The sequence below is a fragment of the Helicoverpa zea genome, chromosome 24 (assembly GCF_022581195.2).
Source record: "Helicoverpa zea isolate HzStark_Cry1AcR chromosome 24, ilHelZeax1.1, whole genome shotgun sequence".
Lineage (NCBI taxonomy): Eukaryota > Metazoa > Arthropoda > Insecta > Lepidoptera > Noctuidae > Helicoverpa > Helicoverpa zea.
This window is the reverse complement of record NC_061475.1, coordinates 9101463-9124369: the sequence shown is the minus strand read 5'-3', so window position 1 is coordinate 9124369 and position 22907 is coordinate 9101463. Positions and strand designations below refer to the sequence as shown.

General features: G+C 38.8%; 1 protein-coding gene across 5 annotated transcripts in view; it reads right to left on the bottom strand.

The window, feature by feature from the left end:
* LOC124642442 (endoplasmic reticulum metallopeptidase 1-like) overlaps positions 1-3512 on the bottom strand; it is a 32454-nt gene extending 28942 nt beyond the window's left edge. For all 5 annotated transcript variants that reach the window (XM_047180859.1, XM_047180860.1, XM_047180861.1 and 2 more), the window contains exon 1: positions 3329-3512. In XM_047180859.1, coding sequence (XP_047036815.1) covers positions 3329-3379 — 51 coding nt within the window. In that variant the 5' untranslated portion in view covers positions 3380-3512. The remainder of the gene's footprint in view (positions 1-3328) is intronic.
* Positions 3513-22907: the final 19395 nt, after the last annotated feature.

Here is a 22907-nt window from a genome sequence, read left to right as displayed (position 1 = left end):
GTTGTGCCCATCACTAGTCGTGACTAACTGATAGGTGTCAGGAACGCATTCTCTGAACGGCCGAAGTATAGTTACAACTTCTATTTTATTTGACTTGCGTCACACACAATGATTTTCAATTTAGACAAGTGTAGCTGACATTTTAATAACCATTGGTTTAGCGGATTTTACAACACACCGATAAAAAAGATGACTCAAAAATTATTTGATATCCGTCAAAAGCAATAAATTACAATTGACATTTCCGTTATTTTTCATTTGCTGATTTTTATTGCGGAAATTGTTTCTTAATCTCTATTACAGTAGAGAGATAAAAAAATAATATAAGTAGGTAGGTACTAAGAACCCTTTTACCTGTCTCTAAATATCACTAACTCATCATACTCAGTCTTACTTAAAAGCTTTTCTAAAGAATTTTTCAGAGCTTTGCGAGTTTTTTTTGGAGTGCAAACTTATATCCTAACTTATTTAGCTCTCTAAGTAAGAAACGTTGTTCGTCAAAGTTTTATAATAAGTCTAGCTAGCTGTTTTCTCTTCTATACTAACTACAAAGAGGTAAACTTTGTGTGTTTGTGATGTTGAAGGTAATCTGTGAACTGACTTTAATTATACTGGTCCGATTTTTTTGTTGTACAGTGTATTTGAGAGCAAAACACATTTAAGGTAGTTACGATTCGATAAAGAGTTACCGCGGGCTTGGAAAATAAAGGGCTCAAAAATGAACCTGAGTCTGACACTCCCTCCTGCCGGGGATGCGAGATTATTCGCAAGAGTTACCGCGGCCGTGGTACATAAAAGGCTTACTACCACTACTACGGAACACGAACGGTTTTTAGGCAGTAGGAGTCTGACACTCCCTCAGCGCACCGCAGCGGGAGCGGTCATTTGATGATTTTTGACGTCGTTAAAAAAAGAAAAAACAAGTCTAACACCCGTAACAGAGGCGTGATTTAATGACTTCCCACCAAAAAAAAACTAAGTCAGTTAGGATTAACCGAACGGTATGTAGCTACTAGGTACTCAATATCTTGGTTGGTACTGAGATTTAGCCGTATTGATAACATTATCAATAAGATACAGCATTATCAATGGTGTTGTAAAAAATATTTGTAGCTTGTATCTATGTGACATACCTAACTACCTATTTTTTTTTGCAAAATAAGTTGAGTTCTTTGCGTTATTATAAGCCAAGTGCAATGGCTAAGGACTATCTTCAGAATAGCAAAGTAATTTAGCGGGTACTGTATCGTTTTTATCCAGGTTTTTTCTGTCAAACTAGGACAGATTTTAAACCTCATCATATTAGGGGAAGGTTAATGATCGGTTGGTAAAATTTGTCCGATTCAGGTGAGTTAACATGCTGGCGTTTGTACCTAAGTATATTTGAGGCAAGTTACCATCTAAATTCCTAATCGGTGACTTTACCTGAACTTGTGTCAGGAAACATTCGCACTCATTATCATTGCAATAAAACGATAAGTTTAGTTTAAAATTTACAACTGCAATTACATCCGTTTATTGACTGATTAGAAGCAACGGACAAATTTATTAGCAATAATAATACCTACTTTAGATTAAACGTTGTAATATTTAAATGAGGAAGAATGAACTGCGAATTTTATATTTGCCTAGGTGGAGTTTGGACTTGCCTTTATCTATTGTGAAGAAGAAAACATTTTTTTACATTCATTCGTGTTTCATTTACCTACCTACCAGCCAAACAAAGATCAACTGATGCATCTGAAGTCCAATTATTGCTGCTAATTACAATACCTACTTTGTTGTATACCAAAATATATGTTACAATTTTAAAAACATAATTTTAATTTGTTTCAGACAGAGAAATTATTTTGAGATACGTTTAAAAAGGCTTGTAATGATTTTTTTCATGAACAAAATATTGCATTTAAATACAAACATAATAAAATTAAATAAAAAATATTGGTTACACACTATTTATATTAGGTAGAATTTTCTGCAACACAGTGTCTTTTTTTTAGATAACTGTCTGTGAAAGTAAATAGGAAAACAATATTTTTTATTTTTTCTTCTATCACAATATAAATACCTGCCTGTTATAATTTTGTAAAGAAATATTGTATTTTTGTTGTAAGTACCATATTTTAAATTCTTTATCAGATACGTACAATGTTTGATGTTTCAATCATGTTTTCATTAGTGACATGCTTATCAAGTCTGGCACGGGGGAACAACCATGCATTCCCCCAACTCCCCCTGTGTAATTAATACAATTCCAATAACAATGGGATGCTGATGGACTGAGGGTATGTGGACGGGGGAATTTTAGGTTTATCTGTGTTAATTAAAACGGTTGAATGCTTTACTGGCTTTGGTTGTTATTTAAAGCATGTGCCGTAGCTACCAATCTATTTGAGTTTTGTGTATTTGCAAGTTTTAATTTTTTAAATGACAGATATTGTCAAGAGTTGAGAGTTTGAGCTGAAAAGGTTCTGAGTTTAATCCGGACTTGTGGAAAGAAAATAATCATCTTATGCTTGTAGTTATAGTGATAAATTAAAAATATATTGTATTCAGATTTAAATATTTCTGGTTTTTCATTGTTGATTTACCAACTAAGGTATCCACTTCTACTATTTTAACTTATACTTTATGTGTGTTAAGATGAGGTAAAGGGTCTTAAGAAATAGTTGAAATTGGGTATCCTATCACTTACTTTTGAGGAGTTTTTTGATGCCTTGTAATTATTTAGTTTGAATACATTGAATTATTATACTTACAGGTATAATTAAAGCAATCTGTTAACAATATTTGAGCATGGAAAAGTAAGTCTTGTAACAAAACAGACATTATTTTTCAGTGACCGCATAAAACACTAATTAATTGGCTGAACAGCTATTTCCTTAAGCCAACAGCAACATGATTGTTTTATTATCTCAGTTACTTATCAACATCTTACTTAGCGGTATCCAATCTTTATTTAGTTGTAAATTGATAGATAGATAAGTTAAAAAATACTTTTATTTAAAAATGCTACAACTACCTAAGTTATAAGGTTTTATATAAATTTAATTGAGTGGTATAAGTGTAAGGATTTAGTTAATATCTATATCTTTAATTGTAGGGAATAAAATTATATATAAGTATCTTAAAGAAATAAGATGGTTGTTACACATACTTAAACACCAACATGACTAACTTATTATAAAAGTTATGTATGAAAATTCGATTATCAAAAGTCAGTTTTAAAAGCCTTTTGTAACTCTAATGGTAATTAAAAAGTATATAAAACACCATTTTATGTAATAAATCTATAAAAAGAAAATAGAATTTAAATATAGAAACATACCGCGGCCAACCCCCTGTTTCTGCTATCATTCTTATTGTCCGGGTCACTCATTTTGTTTTTTTACACACAAATTCTCACAAAACACATACAATAAATTAAAATATAATCTTTTGAATTGTGTTACGTCTTTCACAAAGTTATAAAATGACACGACTGACAAGAAAACACACCGGCTTCGCTGATAACAAATGGTAAGAAATTGACGTTCTTATCAAAAAATGTTACCACTTAAGACCAATTGCTAAGATTATAGAAGTTTTTTCATTAATAAGTTAAATATATTTTCGGTAATCTTTTGACGTTTTGTACTCATGGTAGCTCCGACTGGGTAAATGGATATCAATAAAATGAGTAGGTATTAATAAAATTAAATAATACATAGGTAGGTATTTAATTTTCCTTCCCTTTCGATTTCGTATAATGATGATTTGGCTGTCAAAACCACGGAGTAAGGAAAAAAACAACTTTTAATCCTCTGTAATATGGTGTAATTATAGGTAGATACCTAGACAGGTATGAATAGGTATGTTTTCGGTAATACGATTCTCCCCGCGTAGCCCCAGGCATAATCCCTTTGTACTTACATTATTGGACTGGACTTTGATACTAATTGCATGTTGAGAGCTGCCGGGATTTAATTGGGGTTTGGTCTTACTTGCTGCTGCTATTAAAGGTTGGTATAATATTTATCTAAAAGGTTTACAGTGTATAATTATAATATAGTGATCACTCTCTTTATTTGAGTTCCTTTGATTATTAGACCAAGCGCCACTATATGGACGAAAGATCTGGCCAATGTCGTCGGAAAGCAATGGATGCGGGTTGCTGAAGACTGAGAAAAGTGGCGAACTTTGGAAGAGGCCTTTGTCCAGCAGTTTAGGTCTTTCAACAGAATCGAACAATTAGCCCAAGTCCAACGCTCATAGAGCTAAATACTTTTTGGTTTTAGATTAGGGACAATTTAATTAGGTATTTTGCGTTAAAGCTTATGTTCTTACCTCAAACTCAGCTCACTCCTTACGAATAATATCACCCTACCTTTTTACCTCACAAATCTTGACCTTTTCCCAACTATGTTGGGGTACCAGCTGAATACCCGTGCTTAAGATGGAGTGACTGCTTATCTGACCTCTTCAACCTAATTTAACCCGTTACCCCCTTGGTAAGACAGGTTGTCAGACTTTCTGTCTTCTACCCGTTGCGGCTGCCAAAGGTGTAAAAATCTTAGCCAGGACCCACCAATTGACGTATGCCTACATTATTAAACTATCATATCTGTAGCTGTTTAAACTCCAAACAAAGAAACGACGCCATCAAACAAAGAACGCCATTCAACAGGTCAAAATCTAGAAAACCCTCATTAAAAAATGCACCAAAACCATTTCCCTCTGCACCTGTGACCACTAAACAAACCAATTAGGCGGTCCATCCGAAACAATACCACGCAATTAATTACTATTCAATATCGAGAGCTGCTTTGGGTGTGGTACGTGCGTTGTCAGGGGTAGTACATCAGGGGTCAGAGGGAAAAGGGAAAAAGGGGGAGGGGGGAAATGTCAGAGGTCGAGCTCGCCCGGGACGCTGCGTACGGCGCAAGTGCAGCCTGCAACATAGGTGCGCCGCGCGGACAGATTTCAATCAATAGTGTCTGTCTGTTATACTGTAGATGTCTGTGTTAAATGGGAGGCTGCCACCCCTTGTAGGATTCCGCAATAAATCATGTAAATCGGTGTTGCATAATATTTCATTTTATATGATGGGTCAGCTATCAGATCGTCGCTCACGGTTATTGGGGCAAAGAGCCACAAATATATGCCATTGTTATGCTGAGTCTGTACCATGAAAATGTATTAACCCCTACCCACTTTTTTCAGAAGGTTAGCGAACTTAACGGGTTGTGCACCCCTGAAAGTCTGCACAAGTGAGCAAGGGTAATGTGTTAGTCGGTTAAGTGGCTGTGGAGGTCGCGGTCGCCACTTGTTGAAACAATGGAAATCAAACCCAAAAGCGATAGGATTAAGAACTTATTTCACTTAATGCGTAAAAAGCCATTCTTATTAGAACTTTTGGTATTTAAAAAATGCCTCTTACAAAGTTTGAAGTTTCTCTAGCGCCGAAAGATAGCAAAGGGTGACCATTACAAAAAAATACAGCCTTTTTAGTAGAAATTACTTATACAAACCTACGGATTATTGCAACATAGTTCCGGTTCGTGCTTTATCAGTTTTCGTTGTATATTGAGTTTCGAGTACATAATGTACTTGTAAGCTTATGTACTGTATGTTTCAGAGTAATTGAAGGGGGGAAGTGGGGTTGTAAATTCCTCCCGCTCTTTGAAGTAGCCTTTCAATAGGTATTACAGGGGTGGCTTTTCCGAGTACCAATTAGTTTGCAATCTCATGTCCGGTAGTCTGTATTTCTAGGTATATTAATATTACCTGTAAAAGAGGAAATATTTTTTTGTTCGTTGGTTTGTACTCTAAAAGCTTCGAAACAACTGAAGCTGAAGTGATTAGAAAAATTCTTTCATTTTTGCGAAGCTACACTCTGCCCGAGTAATGCAGAAAGATTTTTTCTAATCACTTCAGTTTCAGTTGTTTCGAAGCCTTTAGAAAAGGCACAAAAAACACAAATAAAATATTTTTTATCTATATTTTATCTCAGTACGGGCAGTAGTTTCCATAGGACGCGGGTGAAACCGCGGGAAAACGGCTATTACTTATAAAAGAGGAAACAATTTATTGTCTGTTTGTTTGTAAAGGCTTCAAAACAACTGAAACGATTAACAAAAAAATCTCCCACTGTTGGGAAGCAACACTCACTATCCCCGAGTAACATATGCTAGGTTTTATTTTCCGGGTGTCGGAAAAGGTTCTCCTGGTACCCAAGCTCAGGTAAAACCGCTGTAAAAGCCAGACAAGTAATAACATTTGAGTACTATATACCTGTGTATATAGTTTGTTGATGTATTTCCATTGCAACAGTAAGTAAATATCATCCCCCGTCGCTGTTTGTGAAACTCAAATGTTTTTACTGGACTATATGTCGGCTGTTTAGTTTAAAGCCTTTGACAGTGGTGTAGGCACTGGCAATATTTGAACAAGGCTTTGATGAAGTCCATTTCATTTGGTTAGTGCTCTGAAGTGATTTATTAGGTGCGTTTGGCGCAGTGGTTAAGCGGTCAACTGTTGCGCATCAGGGGGTTTGATTCCCGCACGGTGCAATTAAGGGTGCGTCTACACGGTGCATGTAACTGGAGCAAGATAACATGTGCAAGTGAAAAGTGACAAGAGCACGCGGGTGGGTATTTTTAACCGCATCATCATCAGCCTATCGCAGTCCACTGCTGGACATAGGCCTCTCCAAGTGCACGCCACTGAGATCGATTTTCGGCTTCTACCGCACCGCACTTTAACCGTTTTTAAAACATAGTAACCGCACCGTTTTTAAAATGCATGTAACCTGCGCATGTGCATCAACATGCGCAAGTAACTTGCACCGTGTACATGCACCCTAAAATTGTGCAGACGCCAGCAGAACAACCTAACCGAATCTGACAAGTTTTACCAATCGAATATAAACCTTCAACTGTTGTGATGAGGTTGAAAATCTATTGAAGATTGAAGTAAGTTGATGTGCTTTCGTCTATACAAGCAACCGGGCCAGGACCCCAGGTACCTATCTGTTACTAAGCCTTAAACTCTTATAAGTAGGTATTTGAAAGATTAAAACTGTTATTGTAAGTATATGAAAGGAAAGGAATTTTCCCTGTTTCTTAGGTACGCCTACTTTCTAGGCAAGTGGGCGTATTTTTCTCAATAAGAAGCTTATCGTTAGAAGGTCACTACGTATTTATAGAAAATAATCACCGAATCATATTTTATTGATCCAATCTTATAAGGCTTCTAAACTTCCACCCACAATTTCATCTGCGTAACAGTTTTGTAGGCACAGATTCTGCAATAAAAGATTGAAAGGGAGAATCCATCGCTATAATCGTAAATATGCAAACTCTATCTCGGTAAAAAGCACAAAATTATGCTCGTAACATCTTGTTAAATAGCATACGTAAAACTGGGTCCATAAAGTCTATGAAAACCTTCAACAGGTTACTAACAAGTGGCTCCCTCTACACACAAGTAAAAAACAAGGGAAACAGCTGTTTAGAGCGTCAAAAGCGTCTATTGTGGTTTGTAAACACACACAATGTTTACAAACATTCGAAAACGTCACCACAAGAAACAACGAATCCCGCTTAAAACAATGTTTGTAACATTGTTTTAAGCGGGATTCGAACCCGAGACATGTCACGTTCAGCAGCTGATTGCTCTACCACTACGCTATGAAAACATCCAATCAATTTCCCAAATAAAGAACCACAACATTTCATCTGCAAAACTTAAAAACCAAACAAACATACAACCAGTTCTGCAACCATCTATTTATTTAATATTCGCTACCACCCAATCCTTCAAAGAGACGCACACATAAACAATTTAATAAGTACCGTATATAACGCAGCCTGTATACACTTGCATCTATGAGTGAGTATAGGGTGGCAGCCTCAATTTAGTGCCCATATTTCGCTGTATTGATCGGGTCTAGACTTCCCAGCTACATTGCATCCCCCACTTCATCCACCCTTTTATACCGAGGGAAGCTCCCAGATTTGAGACGCGTAGCTCAGTCTGAATTCGACTGTCATTCGGGAAAGACGCGCGTAGCTTTTAGGGAATTTTCTTTGTGATTTTCCTTTGTGTAACTTAGAGTCAGTGATTTTTTGGGGGTATAATATAGCCTTTTTATCGGGAATAATGAAAATCTTGTCTGAAGCAATATTTTAGAGCCATTCATCGAGTCTAATTTAAAAATTAAAATTAGATTTTGCTAAACTTAATTTCATCTTCATAATAATTATTTGATCTTAGATTACTCAAAAAAATCAAAACTTTAAATAAGAACTCTTTTGACGAATTAGGCGCGAAAAAAAACCGGGAAAAAAGTGTGATTTCCTGTACTGATGGTATGCAGATCATCATGTTATATGTAAGTACTTTGATTATTATAAGAAAGCTGGAGTCTGGAGGTCGCATCATTTTTGTATACCTACCTATACCTACAGGTAAGTATTTACTTATAATTTTCTTACTATCCTGGCTTCTTGGAGTCGCAGATGTCAACCACTTTGGAAACATGGTAGGTAAGTAATTTACACTGAATTGTCAGATAGTCCTATGTTTATTTTGGCTGCCAAGATGACTAAGAGAGATATTCCTACATGGGCTGCGGGATTGTTCGAAGGAGTTACCGCGGTGCTGGTACATAAAGGGCTTAAGAAGGAGCATGGTGGGTTTTAGTCAGTAAGAGCACAGATTACTTAATAGTTACTTCGGTAAGAGTCTGACATTCCCTCACGCTGCACCCACAGCGGGAAGGGTCACTTGATAATTTCCCATAAAAAAGTTATCTATTATTATCTTAGTCCAAAAAGTTAATTTAATTTATGTCTCGGTAAAATGAACTTAACGCACCGATATTATTAGTAGTATTAGTAACTATCGAAAAAAAACCTGCAGAATAACACTTTTTTGAAACATAGTGTTGAAGTCGTGTCGTTTTCAGTTGACAAACAAATGCTCCAAGTTGTCATGGTTGCTATGGCAACGCTTATCGTCAATTCTACGACTTGTTTTGATGCGTTATTTTCGTGATTTTTAGCAATTGGTAGGTTTCTACTTAACATAGGTACCTAATGTTTGTAAAAGTACCTACAGATGTCAATGTACCTAGGTATTGAATTTTATAGACATCTTACCTAGGTAATGAATTAGGGTTGCTACCTTTTTAATAAATATAGTATTTTACTCAAGTATACTAAAATATTAGTTTTAGTATTTATTTCGCTATGCATAATTTCGTCGTGGTGGTTGTGGTGGCCTAGTGGCTAAAGAACCAACCTCCCAATTTCCCAAGTAGGACTAGGGCGTGGGTTCGATTCAGGAAAGTACCAATGCAACTTTTCTAAGTTTGTATGTACTTTCCAAGTATATCTTAGACACCAATGACTGTGTTTCGGATGGCAGGTTAAAGTGTAGGGCCCGGCTGTCATTGAACATCTTTGGTATCCGTTACGAGTAGTCAGAAGCCAAAAAGATTGACAACCAGTCTTACCCATGGGTATTGGATCGAACTGGTTTGAGGAGGTCAGATAGGCAGTCGCTCCACGTGGCACACTGATGCTCAGCTGCAATATTGACATCTCGTTAGACTGGTAGCGGCCCCAACCTACCCATAGTTGGTAAATGGCTAGGCAGATGATGAAGAAAATTGGTCTTGTTTCGATCTCCAGTTTTTTGTTTGTTCGTTCATAATCAAAGTCTCGTCCAAGTCCAGCCAGAACATAAAATTGCAGTTGCACTAGCACGTCGGGTTTTAAAGATATACCCCTCCTAAACGTCTTGTGCTGAACTGAGGAAAATGCAAATATTTTGTAATTTTAATCTTTGTTATTTATGCACACTTTCGCAGATTTGCTCTTCTTCCACCGCCAGCAATAGTGTTAACTCTTTTCTTGCCAATTTTGTGTGACAGTATTACAAAATTTGCAAGAAAAGACAGCACAATATTGCTACAGTCAACGTCTTCGGCAGCACGGTTCCCGTACTCTTCCACCGCGAGCAATAGTGTGAATCCTTTAATTGCCAACATCGTGTGACAATACTACCATGCTGGCAATTAAAGCCAACACAATGTTGCTATAATCAACCCTCGTCGAACTGAGGAAAATGCTATATTTTGTTATTTTAATCTTTGTAACTTTTTGCACACCTGCTGTCGTGTATGGATCAGATTGCTGGCCCACAAAAGCGACGATAGGCAATTACATGCGGCAGAGATGAGAATGTTAAGAGTTATGTGGTGTGACGCAAAAAGATAGAGTGAGGAATGAACATACAAGAGGAATTTGAAAGTGACTCCATGGTATCGGCATGTGATGCGGATGAATGAGAGTCATGTTGTGAAGAAGGTGATGAGCATGAACGTGAATGGGTATAGGGGAAGAAGACGACCGAAGAAACGATGGCTGGATATTGTGAAAGTAGATATGATTAGAAAGAATGTTACTTGGGAGATGACGGTGGATAGAAAAGTATGGAAGGAGAAAACATGCTGCGCCTACCCCAAATAACATTGGGAAAGTGGCAGGAGGATGATGATGATGTAATTTTTTGCACACTTTCACAGATTAGCTCTTCTTCCATCGCCAGTAATAGTGTTCACTCTTTTCGTGCCAATTTTGTGTGACAGTATTACAAAATTTGCAAGAAAAGACAGCACAATATTGCTACAGTCAACGTCTTCGGCAGCACGGTTCCCGTACTCTTCCACCGCGAGCAATAGTGTGAATCCTTTAATTGCCAACATCGTGTGACAATACTACCATGCTGGCAATTAAAGCCAACACAATGTTGCTATAATCAACCCTCGTCGAACTGAGGAAAATGCTATATTTTTAACCGACTTCCCAAAAAGGAGGAGGTATGTTTTTTTTTTCAATGTATGTACATCGATTACTCTGAGGTTTATAGACCGATTTACGTGGTTCTTTTTTGGTTCGACGCGGAATAGCTGCCAGTTGGTCCCATAATCATCAGGTCAGGATCTGATGATGGAAACCCTGAGAAATCGAGTGCAACCTTCGAAAGTTGTAAGCATTCATAGGGTTAAAACTTGACAGTCAGGTGTCGTGCCTGAAAGCACTATTCAACAGTGAAGATTTGGAGCTGACCTGATGAAGGAGACCAGAGAGGGTCGAGAGAACTCGACAACTGAATATGTAAAATACCTCGTGTTTGGGCTTATATTCTTTGTATTGATGAGAATTTTCCACTTATATGAGTAATAACAACTATTCGTGTCACTGAAAAGCTGTAAATAAAAAACTTTTTTTACAAAAAAATTTAACCGACTTCCAAACACACTAAAAAGCAAAAAAAACTAATTTTAGGTGCGTCGGCCTAGAAGTCGGTGGCAAAATTAACTTAGTAACATCCATTAGACACGAGACTCATTTTGTCATTTTAATCTTTGTAACTTTGTAATGCATGCTTTCGCAGATTTGCTTGTCTTCCATCACCATCAATAGTGTTCACTCTTTTGTTGCCAATTTTGTGTGACAGTATTACAAAATTTGCAAGAAAAGACAACACAAAATTGCTACAGTCAACGTCTTCGGCAGCACGGTTCCCGTACTCTTCCACTGCGAGCAATAGTGTGAATCCTTTAATTGCCAACATCGTGTGACAATACTACCATGCTGGCAATTAAAGCCAACACAATGTTGCTATAATCAACGGTCGTCGAACTGAGGAAAATGCTATACTTTGTCATTTTAATCTTTGTAACTTTTTCAGACCTGCTGTCGTGTATGGATCAGATCGCTGGCCCACAAAAGCGACGAATGAAAGGCAATTTCATGCGGAAGAGATGAGAATGTTAAGAGGAATGAGAGTCATGTTGGGAGGAGGGTGATGAGCATGAACGTGGACGGGTATAGGGGAAGAGGACGACGAAGAAACGATGGATGGATTGTGTGAAAGTGGATATGATTAAAAAAGAATGTTACTTGGGAGATGACGGCAGATAGACAAGTATGGAAGGAAAACATGCTGGGCCAACCCCAAATAACATTGGGGTTAGGGCAGGAGGATGATGATGATGTAACTTTTTGCACACTTTCGCAGATTTGCTCTTCTTCCATCGCCAGCAATAGTGTTCACTCTTTTCTTGCCAATTTTGTGTGACTTGTAATTACAAAATTTGCAAGAAAAGACAGCACAATATTGCTACAGTCAACGTCTTCGGCAGCACGGTTCCCGTACTCTTCCACCGCGAGCAATAGTGTGAATCCTTTAATTGCCAACATCGTGTGACAATACTACCATGCTGGCAATTAAAGCCAACACAATGTTGCTATAATCAACGGTCGTCGAAGTGTGTGACATTCAAGATGAAAATGCTGGTCCTGCTCTATAGGACATACTGACAATATCACATTAGTTGCCAATTTAGAATTACGCCAGCTAGAAAAATTGTATTATTCTTTTGATTGTTTGTCTGTGACCTTGTACCAAAATAGAAACCGATTTGTAAATGTGAGTACCATGTAGCATTTTAGTTTTGTCATTTTATTTTCATATTTTTTGTCTGTGATTCTACATGTTCTTCGCATGTTATTAGGTATTGTATGTATGTATCAATACATTCACACTGTAATACGTATTATTTTTTAAAAGAGTAACCATGGAATTTCTTGCCCGTTCTACTCCATAGAAAACTACTTTCGAAATGGGCAACTAGAATCGAAACTATTTATAATTTTTGGCGTTCATAGGTGCTTGTAAAGGCCTAAATGAAATAAATGATTTGACTTTGAGGAAAATGCTATATTGTAATTTTAATATTTGTTACTTTTTGCACGCTTTCGCAGATTTGCTCTTCTTCCATCGCTAGCAATAGTGTTCACTCTTTTCTTGCCAATTTTGTGTGACAGTATTACAAAATTTGCAAGAAAAGACAGCACAATATTGCTACAGTCAACGTCTTCGGCAGCACGGTTCCCGTACTCTTCCACCGCGAGCAATAGTGTGAATCCTTTAATTGCCAACATCGTGTGACAATACTACCATGCTGGCAATTAAAGCCAACACAATGTTGCTATAATCAACGGTCGTCGAACTGAGGAAAATGCTATATTTTGTCATTGTAATCTTTGTATCTTTTTGCACACCTGCTGTCGTGTAGTTATAGATCACATTGCTGGCCCACAAAAGCGACGAATGAAAGGCAATTTCATGCGGAAGAGATGAGAATGTTACGAGGAATGAGAGTCACGTTGGGAGTAAGGTGATGAGCATGAACGTGGATGGGTACAGGGGAAGAGGACGATCGAAGAAACGATGGATGGATTGCGTGAAAGTGGATATGATTAGAAAGAATGTTACTTGGGAGATGACGGCAGATAGACAAGTTGGAAGGAGAAAACATGCTGCGCCGACCTCAAATAACATTGGGATAAGGGAAGGAGGATGATGATGATGTAACTTTTTGCACACTTTCGCAGATTTGCTCTTCTTCCATCGCCAGCAATAGTGTTCACTCTTTTCTTGCCAATTTTGTGTGACAGTATTACAAAATTTGCAAGAAAAGACAGCACAATATTGCTACAGTCAACGTCTTCGGCAGCACGGTTCCCGTACTCTTCCACCGCGAGCAATAGTGTGAATCCTTTAATTGCCAACATCGTGTGACAATACTACCATGCTGGCAATTAAAGCCAACACAATGTTGCTATAATCAACGGTCGTCGAAGTGTGTGACATTCAAGATGAAAATGCTGGTCCTGCTCTATAGGACATACTGACAATATCACATTAGTTGCCAATTTAGAATTACGCCAGCTAGAAAAATTGTATTATTCTTTTGATTGTTTGTCTGTGACCTTGTACCAAAATAGAAACCGATTTGTAAATGTGAGTACCATGTAGCATTTTAGTTTTGTCATTTTATTTTCATATTTTTTGTCTGTGATTCTACATGTTCTTCGCATGTTATTAGGTATTGTATGTATGTATCAATACATTCACACTGTAATACGTATTATTTTTTAAAAGAGTAACCATGGAATTTCTTGCCCGTTCTACTCCATAGAAAACTACTTTCGAAATGGGCAACTAGAATCGAAACTATTTATAATTTTTGGCGTTCATAGGTGCTTGTAAAGGCCTAAATGAAATAAATGATTTGACTTTGAGGAAAATGCTATATTGTAATTTTAATATTTGTTACTTTTTGCACGCTTTCGCAGATTTGCTCTTCTTCCATCGCTAGCAATAGTGTTCACTCTTTTCTTGCCAATTTTGTGTGACAGTATTACAAAATTTGCAAGAAAAGACAGCACAATATTGCTACAGTCAACGTCTTCGGCAGCACGGTTCCCGTACTCTTCCACCGCGAGCAATAGTGTGAATCCTTTAATTGCCAACATCGTGTGACAATACTACCATGCTGGCAATTAAAGCCAACACAATGTTGCTATAATCAACGGTCGTCGAACTGAGGAAAATGCTATATTTTGTCATTGTAATCTTTGTATCTTTTTGCACACCTGCTGTCGTGTAGTTATAGATCACATTGCTGGCCCACAAAAGCGACGAATGAAAGGCAATTTCATGCGGAAGAGATGAGAATGTTACGAGGAATGAGAGTCACGTTGGGAGTAAGGTGATGAGCATGAACGTGGATGGGTACAGGGGAAGAGGACGATCGAAGAAACGATGGATGGATTGCGTGAAAGTGGATATGATTAGAAAGAATGTTACTTGGGAGATGACGGCAGATAGACAAGTTGGAAGGAGAAAACATGCTGCGCCGACCTCAAATAACATTGGGATAAGGGAAGGAGGATGATGATGATGTAACTTTTTGCACACTTTCGCAGATTTGCTCTTCTTCCATCGCCAGCAATAGTGTTCACTCTTTTCTTGCCAATTTTGTGTGACAGTATTACAAAATTTGCAAGAAAAGACAGCACAATATTGCTACAGTCAACGTCTTCGGCAGCACGGTTCCCGTACTCTTCCACCGCGAGATATAGTGTGAATCCTCTAATTGCCAACATCGTGTGACAATACTACCATGCTGGCAATTAAAGCCAACACAATGTTGCTATAATCAACGGTCGTCGAACTGAGGAAAATGTTATATTTTGTCATTGTAATCTTTGTACCTTTTTGCACACCTGCTGTCGTGTAGTTATAGATCAGATTGCTGGCCCACAAAGGCAACAAATGAAAGGCAATTTCATGCGGAAGAGATGAGAATGTTACGAGGAATGAGAGTCACGTTGGGAGGAAGGTGATGAGCATGAACGTGGATGGGTACAGGGGAAGAGGACGATCGAAGAAACGATGGATGGATTGTGTGAAAGTGGATATGATTAGAAAGAATGTTACTTGGGAGATGACGTCAGATGGACAAGTTGGAAGGAGAAAACATGCTGCGCCGACCTCAAATAAAATTGGGGTTAGGGCAGGAGGATGATGGTGATGTTATTTTTTGCACACTTTCACAGATTTGCGCTTCTTCCATCGCCAGCAATAGTGTTCACTCTTTTCTTGCCAATTTTGTGTGACAGTATCACAAAATTTGCAAGAAAAGACAGCACAATATTGCTACAGTCAACGTCTTCGGCAGCACGGTTCCCGTACTCTTCCACCGCGAGCAATAGTGTGAATCCTTTAATTGCCAACATCGTGTGACAATACTACCATGCTGGCAATTAAAGCCAACACAATGTTGCTATAATCAACGGTCGTCGAACTGAGGAAAATGCTATATTTTGTCATTGTAATCTTTGTATCTTTTTGCACACCTGCTGTCGTGTAGTTATAGATCAGATTGCTGGCCCACAAAAGCGACGAATGAAAGGCAATTTCATGCGGAAGAGATGAGAATGTTACGAGGAATGAGAGTCACGTTGGGAGGAAGGTGATGAGCATGAACGTGGATGGGTACAGGGGAAGAGGACGATCGAAGAAACGATGGATGGATTGTGTGAAAGTGGATATGATTAGAAAGAATGTTACTTGGGAGATGACGTCAGATGGACAAGTTGGAAGGAGAAAACATGCTGCGCCGACCTCAAATAAAATTGGGGTTAGGGCAGGAGGATGATGGTGATGTTATTTTTTGCACACTTTCACAGATTTGCGCTTCTTCCATCGCCAGCAATAGTGTTCACTCTTTTCTTGCCAATTTTGTGTGACAGTATCACAAAATTTGCAAGAAAAGACAGCACAATACTGCTACAGTCAACGTCTTCGGCAGCACGGTTCCCGTACTCTTCCACCGCGAGCAATAGTGTGAATCCTTTAATTGCCAACATCGTGTGACAATACTACCATGCTGGCAATTAAAGCCAACACAATGTTGCTATAATCAACGGTCGTCGAACTGAGGAAAATGCTATATTTTGTCATTGTAATCTTTGTATCTTTTTGCACACCTGCTGTCGTGTAGTTATAGATCAGATTGCTGGCCCACAAAAGCGACGAATGAAAGGCAATTTCATGCGGAAGAGATGAGAATGTTACGAGGAATGAGAGTCACGTTGGGAGGAAGGTGATGAGCATGAACGTGGATGGGTACAGGGGAAGAGGACGATCGAAGAAACGATGGATGGATTGTGTGAAAGTGGATATGATTAGAAAGAATGTTACTTGGGAGATGACGTCAGATGGACAAGTTGGAAGGAGAAAACATGCTGCGCCGACCTCAAATAAAATTGGGGTTAGGGCAGGAGGATGATGGTGATGTTATTTTTTGCACACTTTCACAGATTTGCGCTTCTTCCATCGCCAGCAATAGTGTTCACTCTTTTCTTGCCAATTTTGTGTGACAGTATCACAAAATTTGCAAGAAAAGACAGCACAATATTGCTACAGTCAACGTCTTCGGCAGCACGGTTCCCGTACTCTTCCACCGCGAGCAATAGTGTGAATCCTTTAATTTTTGACGTTCGTAAGTGCTTTTAAAGGCCTAAATGAAATAAGTGATTTGACTTTGACTTTGAGGAACATGCTATATTTTGTAATTTTAATCTTTGTTACTTTTTGCACGCTTTCGCAGATTTGCTCTTCTTCCACCGCTAGCAATAGTGTTCACTCTTTTCTTGCCAATTTTGTGTGACAGTATTACAAAATTTGCAAGAAAAGACAGCACAATATTGCTACAGTCAACGTCTTCGGCAGCACGGTTCCCGTACTCTTCCACCGCGAGCAATAGTGTGAGTCCTTTAATTGCCAACATCGTGTGACAATACTACCATGCTGGCAATTAAAGCCAACACAATGTTGCTATAATCAACGGTCGTCGAACTGAGGAAAATGCTATATTTTGTCATTGTAATCTTTGTATCTTTTTGCACACCTGCTGTCGTGTAGTTATAGATCACATTGCTGGCCCACAAAAGCGACGAATGAAAGGCAATTTCATGCGGAAGAGATGAGAATGTTACGAGGAATGAGAGTCACGTTGGGAGTAAGGTGATGAGCATGAACGTGGACGGGTACAGGGGAAGAGGACGATCGAAGAAACGATGGATGGATTGCGTGAAAGTGGATATGATTAGAAAGAATGTTACTTGGGAGATGACGGCAGATAGACAAGTTGGAAGGAGAAAACATGCTGCGCCGACCTCAAATAACATTGGGATAAGGGAAGGAGGATGATGATGATGTAACTTTTTGCACACTTTCGCAGATTTGCTCTTCTTCCATCGCCAGCAATAGTGTTCACTCTTTTCTTGCCAATTTTGTGTGACAGTATTACAAAATTTGCAAGAAAAGACAGCACAATATTGCTACAGTCAACGTCTTCGGCAGCACGGTTCCCGTACTCTTCCACCGCGAGATATAGTGTGAATCCTCTAATTGCCAACATCGTGTGACAATACTATCATGCTGGCAATTAAAGCCAACACAATGTTGCTATAATCAACGGTCGTCGAACTGAGGAAAATGTTATATTTTGTCATTGTAATCTTTGTACCTTTTTGCACACCTGCTGTCGTGTAGTTATAGATCAGATTGCTGGCCCACAAAGGCAACAAATGAAAGGCAATTTCATGCGGAAGAGATGAGAATGTTACGAGGAATGAGAGTCACGTTGGGAGGAAGGTGATGAGCATGAACGTGGATGGGTACAGGGGAAGAGGACGATCGAAGAAACGATGGATGGATTGTGTGAAAGTGGATATGATTAGAAAGAATGTTACTTGGGAGATGACGTCAGATGGACAAGTTGGAAGGAGAAAACATGCTGCGCCGACCTCAAATAAAATTGGGGTTAGGGCAGGAGGATGATGGTGATGTTATTTTTTGCACACTTTCACAGATTTGCGCTTCTTCCATCGCCAGCAATAGTGTTCACTCTTTTCTTGCCAATTTTGTGTGACAGTATCACAAAATTTGCAAGAAAAGACAGCACAATATTGCTACAGTCAACGTCTTCGGCAGCACGGTTCCCGTACTCTTCCACCGCGAGCAATAGTGTGAATCCTTTAATTGCCAACATCGTGTGACAATACTACCATGCTGGCAATTAAAGCCAACACAATGTTGCTATAATCAACGGTCGTCGAACTGAGGAAAATGCTATATTTTGTCATTGTAATCTTTGTATCTTTTTGCACACCTGCTGTCGTGTAGTTATAGATCAGATTGCTGGCCCACAAAAGCGACGAATGAAAGGCAATTTCATGCGGAAGAGATGAGAATGTTACGAGGAATGAGAGTCACGTTGGGAGGAAGGTGATGAGCATGAACGTGGATGGGTACAGGGGAAGAGGACGATCGAAGAAACGATGGATGGATTGTGTGAAAGTGGATATGATTAGAAAGAATGTTACTTGGGAGATGACGTCAGATGGACAAGTTGGAAGGAGAAAACATGCTGCGCCGACCTCAAATAAAATTGGGGTTAGGGCAGGAGGATGATGGTGATGTTATTTTTTGCACACTTTCACAGATTTGCGCTTCTTCCATCGCCAGCAATAGTGTTCACTCTTTTCTTGCCAATTTTGTGTGACAGTATTACAAAATTTGCAAGAAAAGACAGCACAATATTGCTACAGTCAACGTCTTCGGCAGCACGGTTCCCGTACTCTTCCACCGCGAGATATAGTGTGAATCCTCTAATTGCCAACATCGTGTGACAATACTACCATGCTGGCAATTAAAGCCAACACAATGTTGCTATAATCAACGGTCGTCGAACTGAGGAAAATGTTATATTTTGTCATTGTAATCTTTGTACCTTTTTGCACACCTGCTGTCGTGTAGTTATAGATCAGATTGCTGGCCCACAAAGGCAACAAATGAAAGGCAATTTCATGCGGAAGAGATGAGAATGTTACGAGGAATGAGAGTCACGTTGGGAGGAAGGTGATGAGCATGAACGTGGATGGGTACAGGGGAAGAGGACGATCGAAGAAACGATGGATGGATTGTGTGAAAGTGGATATGATTAGAAAGAATGTTACTTGGGAGATGACGTCAGATGGACAAGTTGGAAGGAGAAAACATGCTGCGCCGACCTCAAATAAAATTGGGGTTAGGGCAGGAGGATGATGGTGATGTTATTTTTTGCACACTTTCACAGATTTGCGCTTCTTCCATCGCCAGCAATAGTGTTCACTCTTTTCTTGCCAATTTTGTGTGACAGTATCACAAAATTTGCAAGAAAAGACAGCACAATATTGCTACAGTCAACGTCTTCGGCAGCACGGTTCCCGTACTCTTCCACCGCGAGCAATAGTGTGAATCCTTTAATTGCCAACATCGTGTGACAATACTACCATGCTGGCAATTAAAGCCAACACAATGTTGCTATAATCAACGGTCGTCGAACTGAGGAAAATGCTATATTTTGTCATTGTAATCTTTGTATCTTTTTGCACACCTGCTGTCGTGTAGTTATAGATCAGATTGCTGGCCCACAAAAGCGACGAATGAAAGGCAATTTCATGCGGAAGAGATGAGAATGTTACGAGGAATGAGAGTCACGTTGGGAGGAAGGTGATGAGCATGAACGTGGATGGGTACAGGGGAAGAGGACGATCGAAGAAACGATGGATGGATTGTGTGAAAGTGGATATGATTAGAAAGAATGTTACTTGGGAGATGACGTCAGATGGACAAGTTGGAAGGAGAAAACATGCTGCGCCGACCTCAAATAAAATTGGGGTTAGGGCAGGAGGATGATGGTGATGTTATTTTTTGCACACTTTCACAGATTTGCGCTTCTTCCATCGCCAGCAATAGTGTTCACTCTTTTCTTGCCAATTTTGTGTGACAGTATCACAAAATTTGCAAGAAAAGACAGCACAATACTGCTACAGTCAACGTCTTCGGCAGCACGGTTCCCGTACTCTTCCACCGCGAGCAATAGTGTGAATCCTTTAATTGCCAACATCGTGTGACAATACTACCATGCTGGCAATTAAAGCCAACACAATGTTGCTATAATCAACGGACGTCGAACTGAGGAAAATGCTATATTTTGTCATTGTAATCTTTGTATCTTTTTGCACACCTGCTGTCGTGTAGTTATAGATCAGATTGCTGGCCCACAAAAGCGACGAATGAAAGGCAATTTCATGCGGAAGAGATTAGAATGTTACGAGGAATGAGAGTCACGTTGGGAGGAAGGTGATGAGCATGAACGTGGATGGGTACAGGGGAAGAGGACGATCGAAGAAACGATGGATGGATTGTGTGAAAGTGGATATGATTAGAAAGAATGTTACTTGGGAGATGACGTCAGATGGACAAGTTGGAAGGAGAAAACATGCTGCGCCGACCTCAAATAAAATTGGGGTTAGGGCAGGAGGATGATGGTGATGTTATTTTTTGCACACTTTCACAGATTTGCGCTTCTTCCATCGCCAGCAATAGTGTTCACTCTTTTCTTGCCAATTTTGTGTGACAGTATCACAAAATTTGCAAGAAAAGACAGCACAATATTGCTACAGTCAACGTCTTCGGCAGCACGGTTCCCGTACTCTTCCACCGCGAGCAATAGTGTGAATCCTTTAATTGCCAACATCGTGTGACAATACTACCATGCTGGCAATTAAAGCCAACACAATGTTGCTATAATCAACGGTCGTCGAACTGAGGAAAATGTTATATTTTGTCATTTTAATCTTTGTAACTTATGCACACTTTCGCAGATTTGCTCTTCTTCCATGGCCAGCAATAGTGTTTATTCTTTTCTTACCAATTTTGTGTGACAGTATTACAAAATTTGTAAGGAAAGACACAACAATGTTGTTATAGTCAACGGTCTCCGTTGCAGCATCCAAGAAGAATGAGATTGTTTGTGTTTTATTATTTTCGTCTTTGTAGCAATTGTCTTTCTTCAGTTCCTCTTTTCATTCTTTAACTATGTTTATTCGAATTTTGTGCCATGTTTTTCATTTTTTAGGAAATAAAAGTCAAAAGTTTTACCTTTAGCACCCTTTATATGTGTAAAAAAATAAGAACCTTGATTAAAATCATTATCAAGTTTTTAAAGTTACGTATGATTCTTTCATCACCTGCAAATTGCAATGGTGAGAATTCTTTCCTTACCACTTTTACAAAAAAATCACAAAAATCTTAAGGAAAGACCACACAGCATAGTCACTATCAACGATCCCCAATAAAGCAGAAGGAGACAAGACATTTTATTTACTTAATGCAAACCAATGACCTAATTTTATTTAAGTATGGCTCTTAAAATAAATAACATGTAACTTACCTTGCCTTTATAGCTGGCCACTTATCTTCCATCGCCAGCAATAGTGTTCACTCTTTTCTTGCCAATTTTGTGTGACTGTATTACAAAATTTGCAAGAAAAGACAGCACAATATTGCTACAGTCAACGTCTTCGGCAGCACGGTTTCCGTACTCTTCCACCGCGAGCAATAGTGTGAATCCTTTAATTGCCAACATCGTGTGACAATACTACCATGCTGGCAATTAAAGCCAACACAATGTTGCTATAATCAACGGTCGTCGAAGTGTGTGACATTCAAGATGAAAATGCTGGTCCTGCTCTATAGGACATACTGACAATATCAAATTAATTGCGAATTTATAATTACACCACCTAGCAAAATTGTATTCTTCTTGTTTGTTTGTGACCTTGTACCAAAATATAAACTGTTATTTAAATGTGAATGCCATGTAGCATTTTGTCATTGGTTTTGTCATTTTATTCTCATATTTTCTGTCTGTAATTCTACATGATCTTCACATGTTATAATTGTATGTATCAATACATACATACACACCGTAATACCTCATCATCATCATCTTCCTGCCCTGTTCCCAATCAATTTGGTGTCGGCGCAACATGTCTTTTTCTTCAATTTGTCTCGGTCAGACGTCAAACTTACATCCATTCCCTTCTCCTTCATGTCCTCTTTCAGGAAATTAATCCATCTTTTCCTCGGTCTACCTCTGCCTCGCCATCCTTCCACATTCATACTTAACACACTCTTTGTAGCATGCGTTTCACACCGTTTCATCACATGACCATACCACGACAAATGCTAACCTCTCATTTTTTCTGTCACTGGTGCTACCTTCAGGCTTCCTCTGATATACTCATTCCTTACAATATTTTTAAAAGAGTAACCATCGAGTTTCTTGCCTGTTCTTCTCCACAGGAAACTACTTTTGGAATAGGAAACTAGAATCAATCATTTACAATTTTTGACGTTCGTAAGTGCTTTTAAAGGCCTAAATGAAATAAGTGATTTGACTTTGACTTTGAGGAACATGCTATATTTTGTAATTTTAATCTTTGTTACTTTTTGCACGCTTTCGCAGATTTGCTCTTCTTCCACCGCTAGCAATAGTGTTCACTCTTTTCTTGCCAATTTTGTGTGACAGTATTACAAAATTTGCAAGAAAAGACAGCACAATATTGCTACAGTCAACGTCTTCGGCAGCACGGTTCCCGTACTCT